The sequence below is a fragment of the Orbicella franksi genome, chromosome 9 (genome assembly GCF_964199315.1).
Source record: "Orbicella franksi chromosome 9, jaOrbFran1.1, whole genome shotgun sequence".
NCBI lineage: Eukaryota > Metazoa > Cnidaria > Anthozoa > Scleractinia > Merulinidae > Orbicella > Orbicella franksi.
In genome coordinates, this window is record NC_138153.1 from 23745395 (window position 1) to 23757827 (window position 12433).

Sequence of the window (12433 nt, forward strand, 5' to 3'; positions counted from 1 at the left end):
AGATCAGCAATTTCAAGCAAAGATTTCACCGTCTTCCCCCTCTGGGAATTCAAAGCTGAAACCCTCCATGCCTTCAGAATTCTGGTCCAAGAGCCCCCTTCTCCCTCCCTTGGAATTCCAAGATGCCACCTGTGGTAGGGTATGGTTATATTCTGGAATCACCCAATATTGTTTTCTGTTTAACTTGGCGCAGCAATGTTATTTCACATTTAAATTAACCTAGTAATTAAATTACATTTATATTTATTACATTGAGCTGAATAATAAAAGCTGTGAACAGTGAACAAATGGGAAAAATTAAAATAAAATTACAGTACCTTGAAATAACGGCACAATTTTCCATGCTGTGATGCCTCCCTGACCTTGAAATTGCCCCAGAGAAACCTCCAGGATTAGAATGGGAACTCCCGCGAGCACCAAACAGATCAGATACGGGATCAAAAAACATCCTATGGTTAAGATCATGAGAAACTTAGTATTATAATATTGTCTTTTAATAAGTAATGTTTGAAGGACATTTCTTTAGCATAAACGTGCATTTTTAGGATCGCCCTGGCCACTTAATTTTATCTTATTAGTTACACTTTTTGCACGTGTCAACTCCTACACTAACCCAGCACAAAAGAAGAATATTACGTAACATATGTTACATAATTACACCCCATATTACCTGACATGCAAGCTTATCTGATTTGTTGATAAGATGAAACACGCATATGATCTGGTTCTATTATTAACTGGCAATCATTGACTGAACTTATTGAGACTGTCAGGAAGATAGTTCTATCATCCCTAGTTGCTTTTTGATTTACGACTTTCATCTTTCTTTCGCTGCGCTATAATAATTCATCGCACAGCAAAAAAAATTACTTGATTTCTTGCTTTCAAATTGGTTTTTACTTTTGCTTTTATTTTCTCAGTGTTGTCTTCTCAAATGTTGGCCGTTATAGTACAAGAATGGAAATTCTGCTGTATTCGGTTTTGCTTGTCCTACAAAGTCAATAATTAACTGATTTCGCCTGTTCAATTTTGTCAGCTTCTGTTTGGGCATTTTGTTGCATGGCAAAAAAGAAATATAATTTCTTGTTCTCAGATTGTCAGTTTTACATATCAGGTTGAGTTCTTTTTGTTGACATTTTTAAATATTTTGGCCCTTCATTCATTCAACTTGAAATAAACAATGTCTTGAAACCTGATGTTGTGTGTGAGGTTACTGCGCATATGGTTTATTTTTAGTACTCACGCTCCCTCTGAAATGTTAAAAAATCACCTGGGAATTTAGGGGTGGTTCACGTGCAATTTATTTGGGAGCCAGCAGGTTAAAGAAGCTTTGGTTATTGCTTAGGGAAGGTACATTTTTAATTGGGCGGGGTGGGTCGCGGTATTTTAGAAATTTTTTGCGAAAAAAGTCGTGGCCCTCCCACTTCCCAGAATGGATTAATGCAGGACCCTTCACAAATACCTACACAAAAACATCTGACCCTCCCCCCACCTCCTCCAAGACAAAAATAACCGGAAGTGATAATAACTAACCGGAAGTGTTACTCACATAACCGTGTCCTCACACAAAGCAGTTAATTGCATGGCGTGTGATTGCATGGTGAAAACTTGAAAATGGGCAAGGATGTGCGAGGAATAGAAAGAGGGAAATGCGCTTGTGGTGAAGGCGAGGATTTCATGAGGTCAGATGGAGCAACTTGTGGCTATTGTGGCTGTTTGCCCACTCGCCATTCTTGCCTAGATAAAAATGCGCAAGGAGATCAGAAGAAACAGGAGACTGAAAGGGAGCAAGTGGAACGGCTGAAACGGGAGTACAATGACATTGACTGGGTTGGACTGTACAACTCCAATAAGCTGTCGTCCTTGAAGGTGGACGAGCTATCCTTGTATTTTTCTCATCACAAGATCACCTTCAAAGGGAAGAAAGCTGAAAAGGTTGCAATGACCAAAGATCACATCGGCAGCTTGCTGTACAATTCAATGGCGTGTCAACAACCTCGGCAGCCCCCACTAAGAAATGTACAGCGACAAGTGACCTCATTACTTTCCGAGGTTGAAACTGACTCGCAAAGTGATGTAGTAGATCAAGTTGCTGGGTCAAGCCCAAGAAGTTTAAGTAACGCATCGTCACCAGAGACTGATTTTATACCAGAACCCCTCGCAGAAACATTATCGCCGTCAAAATATGGACGAAAGTGGGCACTGGTCGAGAGAGACAATTACGTTAGTTGGGACAAGACAGTTTTTTGATATAATATTTTGACACCTGTAAACAATTTAGATTAATCTCGACTGGTAGCTTTGCTTGTACCTACAATTTTTAGATTTCTATACACTTCGTGTGTTTCTTAAAAAATAAGAGTCAACTAAGCGACATGGAGTAATTTTTTCCTTGCCAAAAAAAACTGTGACCCTCCCCCGGTTGTGAATAAACAGGTTTGACCCTCCCCAAATTGTAAAAAGTCTACTAATGACCCTCCCCTCCAAAGCCCTGGCCCACCCCGCCCCCCGCCCCAATTAAAAACGTACCTTCCCTTAATGGAAGATTTCCTCTATGAAAAGTATATAGAGGATATTACATGGTGTCGAGAAGATGTGAATTTTATGTTCGAGTGGTAAGAACAATATCTCACTCGTTCGCTTCGCTCACTCGTGAGATATTGTTCTTGCCACTCGAACATAAAATTCATATCTTCGAGCCAACGTGTAATCTTCTTTTTATTATATGGAGAAACCAATTCAACAAAAGCAAAAGGCGGGAATCGTGACGTCATTGAACGATACGACACTCACAAAGGTGACATACGGAAAATACGCCACTCGGGTCCCGGATGAAGTGGCGCATGGAATCTACAAGTGGTTTAGTTCCCAGTAAAACACTCTTCTCCATATAATAAATTCCCATATTTTGTTAAGGTTAGCTCGTATAAATCATCATTCATTCCGACATTCATGAGTTTGCTCACAGAGCACTTCGATTAATAGCGCTGACAGATATTTTCCACAACACGGTTTTGGAAGCCTTCTCGACGGGTAGTAAACACGCTTCCGAATACAGTGTTTGTATGGGAATTCGATGGCACATTTTCTTTAAAGACATCGAGTTCTGAAGAATTTTTTAATAGCAAAGTTAGAGTAGGAGACAGATGATGTAACCAAATCTGAGGGATGTAGCTGCGCTGGAAAGTGTCCAGTCGCGTTTTTTTTGTTGTTGTTTTTTTTCCATATAACCTTAAACTTATTTGTGATTTTTTTTTTCCGCGAAGTGGAGCGACCTTGAAGACCGTGTACAAATTTGCGGGAAAAAAAGCATACACAAATGTGTGGTACATTTAAACGCGACTAGACGCTTTCTAGCACAGCTGCATATTTGGTTAGTCCAATCCTTAGTCTAGTATCTTTACTTTGCTTTTCATAAATTGTTCAGATTTCAATTTTGAAGAATTAATTATTTGCCATCAGATTTCCATACAAACTAACTGTCATTTCGGACGCGTGTTACCAAAAAACCGTGATAAGGTGTACATAAAACAATTTACCGGTAATTAAGTTATTACGGGAGTCATGCAAGGTAAAAAATCCCTACTGGCTCTTTTAGAAAATAAGGAAGGCTAACTGGAGCGTTGTTTAGGCTAACTGGACTGTTTATAATAACAACTACATCGAAATGGCGGTGTGAAAGACTTGAAGATGTACACTTTTAGATTTCTGCACACCAACTGAATATCGAATGTCAAGTATTATCACTGTAGCATCACGAAAGCTTACCTCCTCCATTCTTGAAGCACAAATACGGGAAACGCCATATGTTTCCGAGACCAACAGAAAATCCAATCAGCGCAAGGATGAAATCGAGCTTTCCAACCCAAGTTTCTCGCACGGTTTCGGAGGAAGCCATCAGCTAACAAGCTCTAAAACTTAGATGGTTGATCGGAGACGCTTCACCTTTGCGAACCTGAACTTGAAAAGAGGAGTAGAATTACGCACGCCACCGGCATGGCACTTCACTATTTTGCGTGATCCATGTGCATATTAACGACAATAACCAAATGTTCAGTTAGTTAATTATTTCTGTTTCTCTCTTTTGAACCAATAGCCTACGCCCACTTTGGTCGCTGGGGGAAACGGCGGGAAAATGGGCGAAGATGGAGTCCTAAACTATTCCAAAATTACGATGATAAAATACGCATTCATATTTGTTTTTCTTTGTTCAAAATAGTTTTACGGTAGGCAGGCGTTTGGTTTGTTGGGGAGCAGTTCGTGAAACGGCGAGAGAGAAATATTGGTGAGGAGTGTGGCAGCTCTTTCCGCCGGCCAACTGAAAGATTTAGACTGGACGATGGAATGGATCGTGGACGAACTGGAACCTGGACTGGACTTGGGACTGGACAAAGTAGATTGCCAGGGATTTTGTCACTACCTTCTTCTGCCACAAGAACCGGGCATTGCCGAATTTAGCCGTCGATATCTGATCACTAGTAATTCAAAAATTTGATTCAAAGTGTCAACGTGTACGAATAAGGAGGAATTTTTTTCTAATTTTTCAGTTGTAAACAAACGATCAAGAAATTTCGTTATCTTAATTAAACAGATATAGCATGTTCAGGGACGACGAAATACGCCTCAGTTGAGTCCAGTACGTGCAGGAGTGGAGAAGAAATAATAAACAATAAACCGAGGATAATTCCCCAGCCAATCTAGAATTCCAAAGAAGTAAGCACAACTCAGTAACCGCTACAAAGGCCAACTAGAGATAGACAGAAATTACTGAAAGGATTTAACTGTATGGAGAATAGCATATTAGAGAAGAGATACCGACGAGAAGATGACAAAATAAACGGTATTTCTCGAACTTAAACCAAACTGGCGCCAGTAGGGAAGAATAAGCTGATAACAGAAAGTTCATAGATGTCAGTGATACCAAAGGACGCCTTTGTCAATCATATACCGTATACCTATCTTTCACAGCTATTCCGCCCAACAGACGTACTCACCCAGAGGGAAGGACTTTATAGAACCGCGTCCAGGACCTCCACAATGCGTAGGAGTGCAATTGTGATATATGTTAAAACGCCACTCAATTTAGACCAGTGATGAAATTTGACCCTTCGTCGTTAATACAGCCACCCCGCTATTACGGCCAAATTTTCAAGGCCCATTGTTGACCGTGTTAACGGGGTTCCACTGTATATAATCATCGCAGACCGAGCATACCTATCTGTATGATCCCCCGGGAATACTCCTCAAAGACTTTGGTGGAACCAGGAACCTGTACCCAATTTGAGACCCAAATCTGTGATTTTCCATAGCCCATTTCAGACCTGACTGAAAAATCAATACCCCATTTCAGACCTCTAAAATGAGTGCACGGTTCTAAATGTGAACGAAGCTAACCAATGTTGATACCAAAAAAAAAAGCTCCTTGCAAACAAAATAGGCAATGCCAAACCAGAGTGAAAAACATACCCTATTTCAGACCAAAATGGTCAAAATCTACACCCTTTTTCAGACCAAAACCACTCAAAAACCATACACATATAAAAGGGGTGCACATACCTATATAGCCCATTTAAGAGAGTATCCTTCCCGGGGTATTAGCCTCTTTCAGGCGTTCAGTTAGTTGGGGCGAAAAACGACGCGCGAAAAAAGAAATAAAGGGCGGGGAGAGGAAGCGAAAGAACGCCTGTGGGCAAACTTAACAAAAGGTCGTTCCGGTATACCAGAATCTGGTATACCCTCTGGTTGGAAAAGAAATGCGATATGGCGGTGGTCAGAGACCTTTCAACGAGTGACGCGGCGTCTCTCCTCTCGTGGCCATAATGAAAGACCAAGTGGACAGATGAACAAAATTGGAATTGCAGCAACGGCAATAGGTATTAAGAAGACATGGACGAAGAAGCCGCAAAGAACGGGAAAATCCCCAACTAACTGAAGGCCTGAAGAGGCTACGGGATATGGCCTCTAAAAAGTAGCTACACCAAATCTCGGGGATTAGGCTGAGGGCGGGTAATGATTAGGGTTTACGTGGTATAGCCAAGATCAATCCCGTTTCGACCACGAGTTAGTTTGCTCTTTTTACCCCTGGTAGAAAACAGAGAATCTTTGGTCCTTACGGCGGAAAAGATAGCATTGTATTTCTCATTGTTCTTATGTCCCGATATCCTGCGATATCAAGTCACTGACCTGATGACTACGATATCTTATGCTCACTTGGCCGAATTTGAGTACGGTAAATACCTAATCGTACCTTTTTGGGACGCTTCGGTTGCACATGGGCACTTTGGCTCGACTACAACTCGCAATAAAATACGAACCATGGCTCGACCAAACTCGCCTGATATGCCACTCAAGCGTATCAAAAAGGTACGATTAGGTATAAGTAATATATCAAACACGAGAGACTGTTTCATCGGAATATTCAAACATCGAAAAGAGCGTTGAAAATACGACGCGCAGCGGAGTATTTCTGACCAAATTCGAGGTGTTTAGATAGCCGATGAAACAGTGTCCCGAGTGTTTGATATATCTTCTCGATTGAAACAAAAACTAAGGAGTAAACGGAGAAGTAAAATCGTCAAAATCTATGTTAATTAAGACCGGGTATCCAAACCTCCTTAACGGTTGTGACTTTCTTTGTTTTAACTAGATGAATTACGAATGAGTTTGAGAAGTATTATTTCATACTTTCTGGCGGCAACCTTCCAGTATTTATTTTCGGCTGTATCACAAAGATCACCAGGGAGGATGCATATTCAACGTATCCGCACTGTTTTTCGCATATAATAATCCATACTCAGCGTACAATCAGCGAGCCGACTTTGTCCCCCAGTATCATAGAGTAGAAGGCAATGACAACAATTTGTTGGTGAGGCAGTGCAAGAGTTGAGAGATTCCCTTGGGTTATTTGAGCCAGTGTAAGCACTGTATGAATGTAGCAAGGTCTAGTAACTTCACTTCAGTAAATGTTTCCTTCGGTAAATGATCTCGCTTGGACGAAGAAGGCAGGCATACAGTCGAACTTCTCCATAACAGTCACATTGGGGACAGAGGAAAGTGGCCGTTGTAGAGACGTGGCCGTTATGGGGAGGTAGGGGTGTAATATGACACCTTTTTTTCGGGGGGTGCAACTAAAAATGCTTATTTTTAGCATATACTATAATTAAAGATAGAGACCGTACGGACAGTTTCGAGTTTCACGCACGAAGCGATCATCAGGCTGTGCCGTTAGAGGTGGGTGCAATACAATTTAAACTAAGCTCATGGACGACGGTTGCAGCGATCCTGTTTCTGATTGGCCGCGTAGAACTTGTTTTCGTGTCTGCACTTGGTAACAAGTTCAAATCTTTTGTTCAAGAGAGTACATCTGTCAGCTGATAGTATCCAGAGCTTTTCCGCCAGACACAAATTGCAGCGTGACGGGTTTCCCCTGTAAGAGCTTGCTCGCGTGACAATGGACCACTTGATCGAAAAGTCGGTGTTATTGTCTTAGACCTTGCAAGCATTCACAAGACACAGTACTATCAAAGTACATCTGGGACCTGAAAGACAATAACACCGACTTTTCGATCAAGTGGTCCATTGTCACGCGAGCAAGCTCTTACAGGGGAAACCCGTCACGCTGCAATTTGTGTCTGACGGAAAAGCTCTGCATACTATCAGCTGACAGATGTACTCTCTTGAACAAAAGATCTGAACTTGTTACCAAGTGCAGACACGAAAACAAGTTCTACGCGGCCAATCAGAAACAGGATCGCTCCAACCGTCGTCCATGAGCTTAGTTTAAGGCCCAGTTCAGACGCCGAACTTTTCATGAGCCGAACTAAATTCGAATTTGGACCGACCCAAATCATCAAAAGTACACCTGTTGATTCAGACGTCGAACTTAATTCGCGGAACTTTATTTAGACTAAAGCAAATCACATCGAAATGTCAGCGATTTCCAGGCAAAGTGAAAACTGCTTGTAAAATACGTTATAATAATTTATGCATTAGGTTCGACTCTTGAAAAGTTTGACGTCTGAATCAAGGCCGTTCCAAAGTCGAAATTCCCGGCTGAGCCAGGCGGGAGGAACGGCTGGGCCGTTTCAAATTCAAATAGCCGTTCTTAACTGATTTAGACGCCGAACGTTTCATGTACTTAATTCAATGTATTTGGTTCGGCTCATGGAAAGTTCGGCGTCTGAACTGGGCCTAAATTGTATTCCACCCACCTCTAACGGCACAGTCTGATGATCGCTTCGTGCGTGAAACTCGAGTAACTGTCCGTACGGTCTCTATCTTTAATTATAGTATTCCGCTCTGTATGTATTTGCATTGAGCACTTCTACGATTGTGTGAAACCTTTTACATTTTTCTTTATTTTTAGCATATATAAATCAAACAATATCAATAAAACAGAAACTAAACAGAAACCAAAAACGCGCGGTACAAATCGAGTCTGGCCACCTTTTACAAGCAAAAAAATGGGGTTCTGTATACACCGTTCGTCAGTCGTTGATTCACTCCCGATTAACTGGCTGCTGCCGTGAGGTTATTTTGGCAGTCATTAGGACTAGTTTTAGTGGCCGTCTCCGTTGTGGACAGCTGACCGTTGTAGAAAGGTTAAAATAAGAGTGGATGTATGGACTGTCCGCCGGGACCAAAAAAAGTGGCTGTTGAAGAGGGGTGATCGTTAGAGGAGGTTCGACTGTAGTCGATGAAATAGACATTTCACGTATCACGAGAAAAAAAAAGAATTTTAAGAAATTTCTTTTTTTTTTCAGTGATACGTTCAATGTCTATTTTATTTTTTGTGAATTATGAAAACACCTTTTTGTTTTCCATGAAACATGATCTAGACCCTTCCCTCTTTACCACCCTCGTCTAGTTTCCGCGTGCTCAGCTTGCGCTTCTTTCAGAGGAGTCACGCGAATCGTTATTTGACAATTCTCACACTGAAGAAAGGCTATGCCGGAAAGGTTTGTGATTAATGGCACATTTTTACATTTACCAGTTTTATATTATTTATTTTCTTTTGAATTTTGATATCTCTTTTCTCCGGCCTGGGTTCAACTATAGGACAGGGAAGGGAGAGAGTACAGGCACTGGAATGCAGAAGGCAGTGCCGTAATCCCTGACGATTGATTTGCGTGACAAGCGAACAAAATCGTGTATCGCGTGATGTAAAAACATACAAAAACACAATTCAAGCTTATTAAAGTAGGCTTTTTATAAAATTAGTGCCTGGTCCAGTCACGTTTTCCTCGATTTCCAGTTAGCCCAAAAATAGATCGTGACAAACACAATATAAAGTGATGTGAAGTATATTTGAACTGCGGTAGTAGATGAAAGTGAAGAATGATCATCGCAGTAAATTTTCCAATTTATGCAATTGGAGAGATATATATACCTCACATCATTTCACTCCGCACGGGAAGATATGAACTCAATTAATTGACGTCGCTCCCAATGTGTTGGGGAGTAGGGATGGCGCAGTGGTGAGAGCGCTCGCCTCCCACCAATGTGTCCTGGGTTCAATTCACGGACCCGGCGTCATATGTGGGTTGAGTTTGTTGTTGGTTCTCTTCTCTGCTCCGAGAGGTTTTTCTCCGGGTACTCCGGTTTTCCCCTCTCCTCAAAAACCAACATTTCTCTAATTCCAATTCGATCCTTGAATGCACGGACATTTCTGAACGAGTTCTGTGAACTCCTTGGTGCTCCGTGAGTAAACAAATTACATTTACATTTACATTTACATTTTTTACATTTTTTTAAGGGGGGGCTTCATAGCTCAGTTGGTAGAGCATCGCACCGGTATCGCGGAGGTCACGGGTTCAAATCCCGTTGAAGCCCTGATTTTTTTCAGGCTTCTTCTTTCCAATTGCATAAATTGGAAAATTTACTGCGATGATCATTCTTCACTTTCACAATATAAAGTGTCAAAAATCGAAAGTTTTGATGAATGAATTATTTGAAGGGAGATTGAAACAACGCAGTGTGGAAAAATGCAAAGCCATCCTTTTATGTTATGTTATAATGTAAACACAGCTGCAAAATTCAATGCATTACAACAAAAAGTGGCATAGGAGCCGCATAGTAGACCATTTCAACCGTTGGCAGCTTCGATTCCGGGTCGTGATTTCAGCGTGATGTCACAGCAGGCCGCAAGCACGAAAGCGCGCGAGCTCTGGGACGAGATTGACTTAAAACGAAAGCAACACTTTTGTAACATGTTGTTTTAAAAGGAGATATACAGTACAGGACACGTGAGTGCATTCTCTAATATCAGAAGCATATGACCTTGAACTAGGTGATATGCTTCTGCTAATATTCAAAACTTCTGCTCACTTCATCGCGCTTCATAGAACTTCTAACGAAATCACGCTCAAATTGCGCTGAAATTGAAGCTGATCAGTAAGACTGTAGCATCGCATTAGAAACCGCGACAAATCGCTTTATCGTACACATAAATTTGTGAGATGATAACAGGTGTCCATGACCTAAAAATGTCTCTACAAATTGATCTGTGAAATATCTACTAAAGTCGACTCCTGGCTATAATGGCTGTAAACTGAACCACTGTCAGACCAGCAGCAAAAACTACTGAGTTTAGCCTTACCTGCAGTTTAGCCTGCCAGCAGATGTCTCAAGTACGGGTACTCCTTTTCCTCAGTTGTCAGCCGGAAACAATTACAAGCCGATAATTAACGTCGAGAAAAGCTTATCAGTTCAAAAATAACCAATGCCGGATATTCTGAAAGTGGTACTGACCTCAAAAAATCTTTTAAAAGGACATTAAATAACCGGAGTTTGTTGTGAAAGTTGTTAAGCTCCCTGTGGTTAGTCATTTAATACTAGACCTTCCAATAACACGCGACCTCTGTTCTCGTGTTTCGCCCTCGTCTTAGAGGACCCCTCAGGGGTTTACTCCAATGGGTTGTGATTGGCAGATTTCGATCAATTTTGTTTGTTTTTTCTGTTGTCGCCGCAGTTGTGATTGACGGCAGCCAAAAAACACAATCGTTACTTCAGAGTTCGCGCGTATTACGTATTGTAAGTATCTCACATGGCTATCATACAGTTGACCTGCCAATGCCGATTAACTATTGCCATGTTTTCTGAAAGCTTCAAATAACGACGTTTTGTTGATATTAAGGAAAAACTGCTTTTCAACGTCGATTTCTAAAGGCACAGTGGAAAACTTACCCACCATAATAGAGGCCCTGTTAGGGGTAAATTCCGACAAGCGACATGGCCCTGAAACGGCGACATGAGAGCTACGAACTGGCGACAAACGACAGACTACTTCAGCGAAATAGGGAAAGCGACACCAATGTCAAAATAGACTGACAGCGAATTTCGGATTTGTGAATGCAGTGAATGTGTTAAACAATAACGTCAATAACATTTCAATAAAACCAATACAACAAGTCATAAATACGTCTCATTTTACCGACTGAAATATATTAGCGTCATTAATGACATTAATTAACAAAAACTAAAAATTAATTAACCAACTAGGGCTCGTCACGGCAGGAGGATTGCATGACGAGTCCAAAGAGCATCTGGGTAGGAAGCTAGACCCACGTGCGCGCGTGCTCCATCTTTCTGTCATCTGTTGGAGATATTTTACTGTCGCGTTCGTGTTACTGTCGTTACTTGCAAGCGATTTCGGATCATTTCTTCTATCTTCAAATACGTCACTATCAAGTATCACTGACTGGTCACTGACGGTCACTGACGGCATCAACATGGGCAAACACAAAAAGGTCAAAAAGCACAAGAAGGAAAAAAAAAAAGCGCGAAAAGTCAGAAAGAAGAAAGAGACCAGGTGAGCGTAAATCTTCAGATTAAAAGAACGATAACGTCAATGAAAATTAGAGGGACGTTACTAGCCTTCGGGCTTTCTGCTTTTATATGTCTTATATCATTCCCAGTTATCTAAAACACGTGGCTATGAGTCAGCGCTAACCCATAAATTATAGAATAAATGGTTTCACAACACGGAAAACTCTGGATCTGTCATGAATGGTCATGAACAGGGATCAGAAGTCATCAACTTATACTTTTGATCCAGGTAGAGCAAGTAACCCGTGCGGTAACTGTTAAGGGAGAGTCTTCCGTTCATTAACATTTCGTCAGATTTTCAGAATTTTCCTTGGAACTTTTTTACCAAGGGAAAATTTGGTAAAAAGATTAAATAAACCGTTTCACGGTTTCTGACGTCATCTTAGATGTTTTTGGGGGGTAGACACCGGAAAAAATTGAGAATCTAATCTCTAATGTTCAACAACTCCAGGAAAATTCGAGTTCTAAAGTATTTTAAGCTTATGAATTTTAAAAAAACGAAAGTTACTAGTTTTGATGGGACAGTTACGTTGCGATCAAAAAAAAAATTCGATTTGTCACAAAGCTTTGGAAATTGCGTAAGTATTGAGAAACAAAAGAGACACAT

The 12433-nt window shown here is 41.1% G+C and overlaps 1 protein-coding gene across 2 annotated transcripts in view; it reads right to left on the reverse strand.

Annotated features, from left to right (window-relative positions):
* Window positions 1-11391, reverse strand: part of LOC145497931 (sodium- and chloride-dependent GABA transporter 2-like) — a 35179-nt gene extending 23788 nt beyond the window's left edge. Inside the window, exons 1-3 of one of the 2 annotated variants that reach the window (XM_081477807.1) lie at window positions 10598-11391; window positions 3769-3955; window positions 318-449 (exon numbers count right to left, since the gene is read on the reverse strand). In XM_081477807.1, coding sequence (XP_081333933.1) covers window positions 318-449; window positions 3769-3898 — 262 coding nt within the window. In that variant the 5' untranslated portion in view covers window positions 3899-3955; window positions 10598-11391. Of the gene's footprint in view, window positions 1-317; window positions 450-3768; window positions 3961-10597 lie in introns of both variants that reach the window. The other variant, XM_081477808.1, reaches the window with a different exon arrangement.
* Window positions 11392-12433: the final 1042 nt, after the last annotated feature.